General features: G+C 39.1%; 1 protein-coding gene across 1 annotated transcript in view; it reads right to left on the bottom strand.

Annotated features, from left to right (window-relative positions):
* Positions 1 to 466: 466 nt before the first annotated feature.
* LOC127634945 (retinal-specific phospholipid-transporting ATPase ABCA4-like) overlaps positions 467 to 12,523 on the bottom strand; it is a 48,918-nt gene continuing 36,861 nt past the window's right edge. Inside the window, exons 36-50 of the mRNA XM_052114716.1 lie at positions 12,340 to 12,509; positions 12,085 to 12,262; positions 11,790 to 11,905; positions 11,324 to 11,471; positions 9,472 to 9,595; positions 6,793 to 6,922; positions 6,533 to 6,653; positions 6,391 to 6,453; positions 6,191 to 6,297; positions 5,705 to 5,846; positions 5,472 to 5,606; positions 5,253 to 5,356; positions 4,865 to 4,957; positions 4,397 to 4,646; positions 467 to 3,981 (exon numbers count right to left, since the gene is read on the bottom strand). Of these exons, the coding sequence (XP_051970676.1) occupies positions 3,865 to 3,981; positions 4,397 to 4,646; positions 4,865 to 4,957; positions 5,253 to 5,356; positions 5,472 to 5,606; positions 5,705 to 5,846; positions 6,191 to 6,297; positions 6,391 to 6,453; positions 6,533 to 6,653; positions 6,793 to 6,922; positions 9,472 to 9,595; positions 11,324 to 11,471; positions 11,790 to 11,905; positions 12,085 to 12,262; positions 12,340 to 12,509 (1,998 nt within the window). The 3' untranslated portion in view covers positions 467 to 3,864. The remainder of the gene's footprint in view (positions 3,982 to 4,396; positions 4,647 to 4,864; positions 4,958 to 5,252; positions 5,357 to 5,471; positions 5,607 to 5,704; positions 5,847 to 6,190; positions 6,298 to 6,390; positions 6,454 to 6,532; positions 6,654 to 6,792; positions 6,923 to 9,471; positions 9,596 to 11,323; positions 11,472 to 11,789; positions 11,906 to 12,084; positions 12,263 to 12,339; positions 12,510 to 12,523) is intronic.

Below are 12,523 nucleotides of genomic sequence, written 5' to 3'. Positions count from 1 at the left end.
CAGATTTCATTCATGGACATCATAAAGAACCAAAAATAAAGAAATAAAAGGAAACATTAAAACACAAAGACTTTCCATCTTGACATTGGCTAGTGAATGGTCAAACCGTTTCGTGGATTTGTGGAGGAAAAGAAAGTTAGGTTGCCGAATCTGCGACACACCAGGCGCCACCCCAGCAGACGCTTAAAAGTGTCCAGCTTCGAACTCGCGACGCAATATCGGCAGACGCCACACCACAGCACGCGAGCACTGATCACAGGCAAGGCGCCGTCGATCTGACGATCTACAGCACCCTGCTGAGTGAGATTCAGCACGCCGAAGCGCCGTCATGCGAGGATGCATCCGCCAAATCCCAAACAATCAGAACAGCAACAAAGAAAGCAGCACTAACGACAGAGAGCAGCCACAATCAGAAAGCCCACTGCAACGTCTTGCACTCTGTCATATCACGGAAAGATAAGGAAAAGATTAATTAACCCACCCCATAATAACACGAGTAATAATAAAACCAACCTACCGGTTTAAACTTGCGGTACACCGATGATTCAACTTAGAACACTAAAACATCTTATTGCAACGCACGTCGCTATACTGTGTCACCGGAGTCCTCAGTCCACACTATAGGGGAAAGGAGCCAGATAAGTAAATAAAACTTTACTCAATATCAACACGTAGAAGTACAGCCACAACTCCCGCTCCTTACCTGACAAAACACTTCCGTAACACGCCGGCAATGGATAACGTCACTCGTGACGATGAGACGCACATCCCAAAGACGCTACCGCGCTGCTTTTATAGTCCAACTAAATCATGCGAAATAGACCCGCCCTGTCATTATGCCAACGGCAATTACTAACAATGGCTACACATGTGATAGAGCATTGTCCTGCTTAAAGATCATGGCCTTGAATGCTGAGGACTTCTTCCTGCGCCACTGCTTGAAGAAAGTACTTTCCAGAAACTGGCAGTAGGTTTGTTGAGTTTCAGTCCATCTTCAACTCAAAATGGTCCAACTAAATCTTTCTTAATGATAGCAGCCCATACCAGTACCCCTCATCCACCTTGCTGGCACCTGACTCCAAGCGGTGCCCTGTGTTCATTTGTGATCCAGCCACGGGCCCATCCATCTGGTCCATCAAGATTCACTCTCATTTCATCTGTCCATAAAACCTTTGAAAAATTTCACGTCATGTGTTTCTTTGCCCAATCTTTACACTTCAACTTGTGAAAATATTCAGTGGTGGTCGTGTTTCAGCCTTCTTGACTTTGGCTATGTCTCTGAGGACTAAACACCTTGTACTTCTGGACCCTCCAGGTAGGTTGTAGTTCTGGAATATGGTAGCATTGGAGGATAATGGGTTCCTGGTAGCTTCAACTTTAATTTGTGCCTTCTCCATGAGTTTTTTGCCCCCAGTTGACTATTTGCAACAAAACGCTTGACTGACTGGTGGTCACGCCTCAATAGTTTAGCTATTTCAAGAGTTTTGCATCCGTCTGAAAGGCATTTTACAATATTTGACTTTTCAGGTTCAGTTAAATCTGTTTTTTTTTTGGCCCATTGTAACCCATGAGGTAATGAAGCTGCCTAATAATTATGCACACCTTGATATAAGGTGTTAGTCACTTTTGCCACACCCTCCTTTATTACACAAATGCATACCACCTGAAAATGATTTAATTCAATAAGCATTCAAGTTTATATGGGTTGGAGTTGGAAAATATGCATGGAAATAATATTAGGATCAGAATACTCACTTGCCTAATAATTGCTGCTAATAATAAATGTTGCAAAAGATGCAACAAAAACAGTGAGGCACAGTGCAACATATAGTTAGCAATTTTTTTACATAAAACAACACAGATTAACTCAATAATGCATTCGGTATGAACCACCCCTAAAAGTATCATAAAAGTAGAATCAGTCTAGGGAAAATATGCTGACAAAATATTCCTAACCTTAAGAGGAAAATTTGTTCAAAGCTACATGTTAGTGGCATCTCTCGATCATTAGTGTGATATATCTTTGAAGCAGATCATTCTGGGAGAAGAGATGGGCAGCTTCGCCCTGAGGCAAGACCTTCTCTAAATTAACTTGATTTATGTTGATGGAATTAAAAAAGTAAGTAACGTGTCCTTGCATGCAACTATTGGCTGAGCTGATATTGCAACTTTACTTTTGCAGGTTGAAATTCTGGACTCAAAAACCAAAGAACAGCTCTGTTTTTTGGACAATAACAATCAGTGATAAATGACATTGACTTTTGTGCCCATTAAAAATAGGTTATTTATTGTATTTTATGTGTTTTTAATGCAGGTTGTACCCCATTCAAGCATAGACGATAATAAGAGTTTGTTTCAGAAGTCATGTAAGTGTAATTACCTTCTGGATTATGAAAACGCACACAAATGTATACACTGTCAATGCTATATCTGAAGATCCTAGCTACACTTAATGAGCATGTCCTATTACTGTCTAATTACATTGTAAGTACTGTGTAATATTAGTTAATAATGTGCTTGGTAATACATTTTATTGTACCTAATAATGATACATTGTTAATGATGTTCTATTGATATATTCGATATATGATAAGTATATGATTTTTCTTTCTCACTGTCAGATCCCAAATAGTATCTAGTAAGACAAGCCCTAAGGCTGGACCTCAGTGAGTACGAGACACTTCAGTTTAATATAACAGTACATTCCACATGATATCTTTCTCACCTGTATACCCAGGGACGGATTACCGACCGGGCCAATGGGGCCAGTGCCCAGGGGCCCTTGACTATCAGGGGGCCCTTGACTGCCCGGGGGTGCCCTGGAATTTAAGGCTGGAAAACCTTTTGGCCATGAACAATGAATTTACAAAAATCACAGCTGCAATATCAGTCCTGATATTTTCTGTTCGATGTCAAAATGCCACAAAGCATGTTTAAACATGCATTTCTGTAAAGCTATCATATAAACATTATATAGCCCTATTCAATTATTCTACATTTGCACTGCACTGCATTGTATTTTTAGAGAGAAAAGCACTGAGAGATGAAGACTGTCTGCCTATTTGGACATCAGCAACCATGTATTTCAGACACCTTGGTCCATAACTGGGCTGGATGATGGTAAGTGATACATATACATAATACATTTTTCCTAACCATATAAAAAAAGAGGGTTTATTGTAAATTGCACTTCTCAGGTCTAAGCTGAAAAGTAGGAGTGGTCATATGTTGAGTAATATATCATTAAATTCATTGAAAATAAAATATGTCAGGACAGTTTTGATGATTGCACTGTTAACTTTTGTTATCGAGGTACACCATAAGCAATAATATTGTATGGATTTCATAGTATTTTGTGGCAAATATATGTAATTTCTTTACAGATTTTTGTGCTTATCTTGAGGTGCTATATTATTTAGGAGTCATTTACGAGAAATTATTAGTAAACAAGCTACACATTTTTATTTTACTTTGCAGGAATTACTAAGCCGTGACTAGCAACGTGCCACGTAATGCAATATGTATTTCAAAAATAGCAATAGCCTTTGCAATAAAACCTACAGCAACATTTGATTTGTTTTTAAAACTGAAATCTTAAAAAGAAAAAAAAAAGTGATACTGATATAATAAAGTGCTACAGCATTCATATAATGATTTCAGTCCAGTTACTGAATGTCTGTATTTTGTTGTGGTCGATTTAGTTTCAGTGCTAAAAAAGGCCAAGTAAAGCAGTTGCAGCTTAGACGATCAGAAGTCTCAACTGCAAAAGTGTTTGAATAATTAAAAAAAACTCCTCTTCCTTTACATCTTTTGTTGTGCATTCCATTCAGATGCACCCCAATTGACATGATAGAAAAACCATCTTCAAGTTTTTGTTTTCGCTGGAAACACCCTCATGTCTCGCCGGGCACCGGCAGCCCTAGGGTGCAACACAATGGCGTCATCTTCTCCAGACTGCTGCTTGGCAAAATTCACAAAAACCTGGAGGGAAAGAAACCAAGAGAGCAAGACCACATTATGAGCAAAAGTGGCCTCTTTCTAGTCCATTTGTCACAAGCAGGAATTAAGACAAATGATAGCAGTCACAAGATGGATGGTCAAATATTTATTTTGACGCAAATCCCCTGACCCTGAACTAGATGATTAAATTCTATCCAGTGTCTGGTTTGGGATGCTCTGTCTCAGAACGAGAAGAGCTCCATCAAAGATATTGTTACAACACTTACAATAAATCTCTGTGTTTACATGACTACATAAAGGGCATCATATATTTGTCAGGCTTATAGCACACCAAGAATAGGGAATAAGGGACACAAATCTTTCAGGTAATTGTCTTTTAATTGAAATTCTAAATGGCACATCGGTTAATTAAGGACAACAGGTTCGTATGAAATACCTGGTCCAGTGTTGTTTGGGAGACTGAGTAATCTTCGATATTCAGCCTGTCTTTGTTTGCCAATACGAACTGAAAGACTTTGGCCAGAGAGGAGGAAGCGATCTCATACTGTAGAGTATTATAGTGTTTCTCCCTTTGAATGCAGCCTGGAAATGTGCTCTCCATAAATGCTTCGGCAGGGTTCAGATCCGGTACCGTGCCTGCTTTGGCTGCCCTGATCTTCATAGTGACCACATACCCATCACCAAATCTAGAGGTCAGGGATTACAAAAAATGTATACAACATACATGGAGTACATGCATCACAGGAGATTTGTAGGGATTTTTAAGTCAGTTTTAATGTGACCTTCATAAAGCAAAAAGCAAAAGATTTACATAACAAAAATAAATTAAATAAATAAATAAATCCAGCTCTAAATAAGTTTTAATAAACGTTTTGAATAAAAGTTGAGTATGGTGTGATCTTACTTGTATTTGAGGTGCTGAATGGTTCCAAGACACTTGAATGTCCCATTTACCATGATGGCCAGTCGTGTGCAAAGAGCCTCACATTCCTCCATGCTGTGAATTAAGACCATAATTAAAATAATTTATAGTATTCCTTTTGTTTACACAAGATGTTGTGTTGTAATATTGTGATGTATTTCAGAGTGAAACTTAATTTTTTCCACCCCTGCATTAAGTCAGCAGAACAGAAAAGTTGTTTTATAGGTAGATATCATTATTAAGAATATTTGACAATAATATCAGGAGCATTTACTAAGAAAGTAAATATGGTGTATGTTTGATTTCATGATGTCTTTAAGTAGAGATTTCACCAGTGTAAGGAAGTGAGCGAATGTGTGTTTTATCTTGCCTGTGAGAGGTAAGCACCACCGCCCTGCCATCTTTAATCACGCTCATAATGGAGTTCCAGAGGAATCTGCGAGAGTGGGGATCCATACCTGTGGTCGGCTCATCCTGGACCAGGAAAAAAAAAACATGTTGACATGAAGCAATGGCAAAACATGAAACAACCTTATCACCCAATAACAATCTGCTGCTCTTGAGGTAAATCACAATGAAAGGCTCTTACCAGCAGCAGAAGAGCTGGACAGCCAATCATGGCAATAGCTGTTGAGAGTTTACGTTTGTTTCCTCCACTGTAAGTGCCTGCACTGCAGCCTGCATACTCAAACAAACCCAACTTCTGGATTCCCCATTCAGCCACCTACATCAAAAGAGATAGTTAGGTATCTGTCGGGAAATGATCAGAGAGAGAGAGAGGGAAGAGATAAGAAAGTGGAACAGAGAAAGTCAAAAACTCACTCTGCTGATCTCAGATTCCGGGACTCCTCTGAGCCGAGCATACAGGTGCAGGTGTTCTCTACCTGTCAGAAGATCATCTATAGCATCAAACTGAGGACAGTAGCCCATGTTCTGATGCACGTCCAGGATGTTAGTCAGAATGCTGGAACGCCACAAGAATTGAAATCAATACAATATACAGTGACCCCAAAAACCATTTGGGCACTTAAGCTTCAACATGTATGAATGTCACTTGAATAGATAACAAAATATCAAACCAATTGGCATTTACTTTAAATAAATATACCACGAGCACACTTTTTAAACAAAACATTTCACAAAAGTTTGTTAGGTTGGTTTGACTTTTTTTACCTAATGCAATGACAATTTTACATTTTTAGGTGTGGCTTAAGTCTTCATATACCTTTAGGGGCCACTGTAAGTACTGCAAATCAACATCATGAATGATAAATTAACTCTAATCACTCTAAAATGCAATAATCATACCTGTAACCAGTTACAGCAGCTTCCCCTGAAGTTACATCTATATCTCCAGTCAACATTTTGAACGTGGTCGTTTTCCCAGCGCCATTCACACCCAGAAGACCAAAGCACTGTAGGAGAACAGAAAATATTTAGTTACTACAAAATCCATGGTGCTCACAATAGAGAAGATCAAAAGTCTCCAATGCTTCTCCATTGTTTACCTCTCCTGGGGACACTCCCACACATATCCTGTCCACTGCTGGTCTGTTCGTCCCAGAATATGTCTGTAGAGTGAGAAAACATACTCATGAAGTACTCTGAAGCATTACCCATCATGCACTCGTGTGAACTGGACACACTTGCCTTTGATAGATCTTTTATCTGGAGGATGTCACTAGAACTTCCACCTTTATAAATCCTTTCCCTCTCCTTTGCCACATCCACATCTTCATCGGTTATTGGAGGCTTCTTATAATCTGACATCCTGTTAAAAATAGGGAGCACATCTGTAAATTTTCTCAAAAAATGGTCAAGAAATGTGAACTGAGCCTGTTGACACTTAGAAGATAAATTCTTTCCAACAAATAATGTCCGTTCAACATTTTAAATAAATATCTTCTCACCAGTGATCCATGAAGAATCGGTACTGTATCAGGATGTTTATGATGAAATAGACAAACCCCTCCACTGCCATGAATGTCACATTCTTTCCCACAAAGTCCCAGCTAAAGGGATCCACACTATAGTCCTCACCTGAGACAAACATCAGAATTACACATAAAGCCTCACAAGAAACCTGAACTATCAGGTAAATCACTATCCACTTTTGTTGTATGGAAAAGAGCTGCTCATACATTCTTCTTTTATGTTTTACAGAAAAATGAAAACAATACTGTATTGGAACAGCACTGGGGCGAGTAAATTATGACAAAATATTCATTTTTGGGTGAACCACTACTATATTTAGAACCAACCTTAAGCGAAGACAGAATAAAAAACAATGCAGAACAGGTTACATTACACAAAAAACTTCATGACTACAGGCAGGGTCAGATATCAGGGGCAAGGGAGTGTTGTGGTGCCATGCGAGGGTCGGGCTTTCAATGCCAACTAGCAAGCATGTCTGTAATGCTGGCGAAAGTTGTAGCGGACCTGGAGGATCTTGCTGTGGAGGCGAGGATCTCTGGGTTGGATGCAGGAGTCGGGGACGTCGAGAGACAGGTCGATTGTCTAACGTTGATGATCAGGGCTTTTTTATAGACCTCAAAGGGATGTTGCAAGCTGCTGGCACACCTCATGATATAATATTGGGAGGAGACTTTAATCTTTTGATGGACGCAGTCCTTGATCACAGGATGTGTAAAAATCTTGGTCTTGCAGATATTTGGAGACATTTGAACCCATCTGGTAGGGACTATACATTTTTTTCATCAGTCCATAAGATATATATAGAATATATATATATATATATATATATATATATATATATATATATATATATATATATATATATATCTATATATATTTTATATCTAAGTCCCTCATTTCATCTGTTGTTGATTGCTCAATTGGAAGCATCCCAGATTACGCCCTGGTGAATTTAGAAATTTGTCACTCTTGGAGAAAAATAAATCATATAGCAAAATCCTGATGTCCAACAAATGTTAGAGAACAACTGGTCCTCAGTATCCTCTGTGGGCGTGGCTTGGGAGGCACTTAAGGCAGTTCTTAGGAGTTGGATCAAACAATATGCCTCATTCATTAAAACATCCAAAGCAGGAGAACTCATGGAGTTGGAAGGGAATATTAAAAGTGCAGAGGCAGAGCTGAAGCACAGAATGTCATCTGATGGCCTCAGTGAATTGATCCATTTGAAATACAATCCAATTTAGGATTCACAGATCTCAATTATGTAGGTATTATACAGCTATTCCATCTGCTCTGTATTGTTTTTGGGAGTAGCATGTGCCCCCCTAAAGCGGCAGATACTCTGGATGTAGTAATAACTGCCTTTGAAAAAGGTCATGATGCATCAGTGTATTATTCCATGTTAATTCAGAGTCTGTGGGATGGAGCTTCAACTTCTCTCAAGAGAGTATGGGAGAAAGATTTAAACTAGACATTTATTAGAATCCTAGCCCGCACTCTCTCCTCCAATGCCAAGTTTAAATCTAGAGATGCAATGGTGCATCTGATGCAATTTATGATTTTACATCAATTCTATTGGATCCCCTCTATATTGTATAGACTTGGTATCAAATATACACCCACCTGCTGGTGATGCCAATCAGAAGATGGCTATACAACCCATGTTTTTTGGGGGGGTGTTAAGATTCAAGAATTTTGGTTGAGGGTTCAGAATTTGATTTGTGATGTGTTGGGTGCTCGGGTTTCATTTTGCCCCAGGCTCTGTGTTCTAGGTGATGTTACGGTTGTTGATGTAGGGGATGGGTTCATGAAGAGTTGGGTCCTGGCATGGAAATTAGCTGGAGCACCCTCGTTTCTGGAGTGGTGCACAGAGCTGTGCAGGGTGGCGGCTTTTGAGGGGATGGTTTGTAGAAGGCTGTGCAACATGGGATTATTTGACAGAAAATGGAGAAGGTATTTGGATTTTTTGGAGTGCTCTCGTGGGAGACGGACGAGGGAGATGGGCAATATTGAATGAGTGTTTGCATTCTTATTTTTTCCTATCTCTTTTTTCTGAATACTTTCTGTTGATTTATTGTTTATTTTTGTGTCATTTTACATTTGCTGTCGAGCCACTGAGGTGTGTGTTTGTGGTGGGTGGTGGGGATGTTCGGAGGGAATGGATTATAACAGGAATATGATGATCATCTTGCATGTGCCAAAATGCAGCTTTTTTTTGCAAAGTTTTAGTAGCCTATATTCCTACAGTTTTAATTGGGTGGACCAGCCGTCAATCTGTGTTGACTAATGCCACTCTGGCCCTTATGTAGCCTCATGCCTGTCTTTTACTATGGCTAGATAGATGTAATAGTCTGCTCGCACCCTAATTCACTGTTTTCAGAGAAACCCCACTGAGTATGTCCCTTGGAAAGAAACCTGCACTGCGTTTTTTTTCTTTAAATGTTTCGTCCCCTTCGAATCTCTTAATAAAATACACGGTTAGCGAATGTGAGGTCTTGTATTTCCATCACACTGACAGACACATTAAAGCTCATTGACTTTTAGGGATGTCATTTCACAGGGCCCAAACCTTGCCAGGGGCCAGGCTTAGGTTGCTAGCGGCAGCCTCAAACCAACCAATTGAAATGTGAGGTGGAGACAGGAGCAAGACTCACCGAAGCGTGCAAACACGTCCATCACAGCCTGGTTCATCGCCATGTCAATGAGCCCACGGCCCAAACAGAAGTGAGGAAAGATGAGCAGAGCTTTTTTCAGCAGCTGGTTACACTTGTACAATGCCTGTAATAGTAGAGGACAACAGAAGACAAAACTAACTTCAGCTGTACACTTCAACTTTTTAACTGCTTTTTGGACTGACTGGCTAATCCATTTAGTGCATGAACAAAAAATATTATTAGAAAGGATTTATTTGAGAATATGAAAAACACTATGTAAGTAGAAACGCATGAAGTACTTTTATAAATCCAAGATTTGTTTTTGCCTGCGCAAAATTCCCACCATGAAGCAAGGGTGTTGAGGGTATTTGCCAGGGCATTGCTGTGTCATTGCTAAGTTATTCTGAGTGGTCGCTAGGTGGCTTTTTACCAGCTCAAGTCCAGAGAAGCTATTCTTTAGTCTATATGTTACTCTAGTCCCTAGATATGGCATGGGACACTCCTTCAGTATAAGTCAATGGGATTTTTTTAGCCTGATCTCATGAAAAGTACATGAATGTGGTGACTTTTTTTTCAAAACGATAAGTTCTGAGGTGAAATTTCAATTGTGTAATGCTAAAAGCTAGTTTAATTTTCTCCCAAACAGATGAGGTTTTGAAGGTTAATGCTCTATCCAGATGTGTCATAAATAAATATGTGTCATAAATAAAATGTGTCAAGAATAAAATGTGTCATAAAAGCAAATGTGACATGAAAAACACACTTTCGTCTCACTTGTTGACTCTCATGCTCTTCTGGACTCATACCCCTACGAGCTACCATGCAATCTGATCGCAATTCAACAAGCTTGTAAATGCTGTTGGTTATGTAATGCAAACTTAAAATGTATCGTATTACATGTTTAAATATCATAAAACAACACTGTAACAAACAGGGCGAAAAGAACGTTTTTATGAACTATTATTACATGGCTCTCTGGAATACTCGGTTTTGATTTGTCAATGGCGCCATCAGGTGGTCAGATATTGCTTTGTAACAACCGCACATCCGGGAATTAAGATGTATCATACCGATCATCCTGATTCTGTGAGCCGTCTCTCCTGCTTTTCAGCTCACTGTGGGATCTCTACAAGTAAGCTAATAATATAAAATAAAAATACAATTCTTGTCAATGTTTCATGTCCATTTATTTGTTTATTTGGCAAGTAGTCTTGTAATAGGCAGAATAATTAGCAGTCATATTGTCATTTTCACAAAATAAACACCAATAGAACTCTGGAGGTGGATTTCAGCAGTTCAGCTATTTCATTCTTCTCAAATTACATAATTTCATTGTCCATGTTTTATTTATTTGGTTAGTAGCCATGTAATAAGCGGGATAATGTACTGTCAACCGGTTGTTATCGCAAAATAAACCCATTCAGGGTTATACATAATCCTGATCACGCTGTCTGTGTTTATTGTTCGGTAACAACTGGCTAACTGTACATTTTCCCTTACATAACTTCCTTTTTACACGTGATTTGTGTGAAATAGAATAAGTCATTGTTGTTGTAGTGACTTTTCACCACGAACGTGCCGTAATATGTACAACAAATAAACAAGCCACATAAAATGCTTTAGCAAAATATAGGTATTGTCACGAATACCGCCTCTGTAGTTCCTCCCACTCACCACCAGAGGGCGCCATCACCTGAGTATTGACTTAAACTCTCTGAACTTCACTTCACGTAACTTCCCTAATGCCAAGTTTTAGCATGCATTAGCAAACACCACTAATAAATCATGAAAAAAAAATGAATGCCTCTTAAAAAAAAAAAAAAATCATTTGTATGTGTTCTTATATTCTTACCTCTGTACTGTCGAACAGGTCTAAGATAAACGTGATGGCACTGCTGTTGATGCCAATGAAGAGGTTGATGCAGGACAGAGAGACGTACGCTGTGCTGGGCACGTTAAACACATATGACATCGGATACATCAAGGGAGTCACAGACCAGCTAAATCAGAGAAGAACAAAGAGACAGATGAGTGTAATTTTTAATTCAAATTCATGGTCTGGTCAGATTTATAATGAAACTAGCTTTTATTATATGTAAACATTCTTATCTAAGAATCAAACCCATGTCCTCAGCATTTCTAGTGTCATGATCTATTTAGGCTACGGGAACATTTACATTTACAGAGTTAATTTGGATTGTGGCCTCTATATTCAATGAGATAGCTCCAAATCTACTTAAAAAAAAAATCCTGCTTTTGCTAATAGTAAATAATAAATTAATCATAAAAAAAAAAATGGATGTTGATATTTCATTTACCCATAAAGCATCAGTAGTGCTATCAAAGCTTGCAAATTGGCAGGTGAGGTGTAGCACTTTTTGTCAAATGCAATGAAAATCCCCACGACCATCGCTGCACTCACAGCATAGTTTATCTAGGTGACAAGACAATACATACTGTTTGAAAGCAGCAGGGCAAAATGCAAATCTAAAGCTTACAGAGTTGTTGGAATAATATCATTATATTAATAACATGATATTATATTAGGTATAATCTGAGTATAATCTGTATTAGGATGTTTTATTTGGGTAGTTGTAGTGCTTACATACTGACCATGTCCCAGAAGAAGTAAGCAGTCCAGTAGACCAGAGGGCTGACTCCACTCACAAACTGCAGGTGTTTGGCCTGTGTAACTCTCTCTTGAATTAGATACAGTACAAAACTAGCCGGTACGAATGACATGGCGAAGATCACGCAGATGGCGACCACTGCGTCCACTGATGTGGTCAGTCTGAGAAAATGAGAGAGTAAAACAAAACTGAGACTGCTGCCTGCTATGATTATCCGTTCTCTAAGCATTACACTCACACTGTGACTTCCGACAGCTGTTCTTTGGTCAGGTTTAGTGGGTGATTGATAGCTGTGATGCCATACTCATTTAAGTCGACACCAGGAGGCAGGTTGGCTCGAAGGATGGCATTATTCGCCACATTCATGAAGGCCACCATAGCGTGCCAGCCTTTGTTATTGAACCACACCTAGAGGAAAGCAC

The sequence above is a fragment of the Xyrauchen texanus genome, chromosome 42 (genome assembly GCF_025860055.1).
Source record: "Xyrauchen texanus isolate HMW12.3.18 chromosome 42, RBS_HiC_50CHRs, whole genome shotgun sequence".
NCBI classification, from domain to species: domain Eukaryota; kingdom Metazoa; phylum Chordata; class Actinopteri; order Cypriniformes; family Catostomidae; genus Xyrauchen; species Xyrauchen texanus.
Note: the sequence above shows the minus strand (reverse complement) of the source record. Positions and strands in the feature narration are given on the sequence as shown.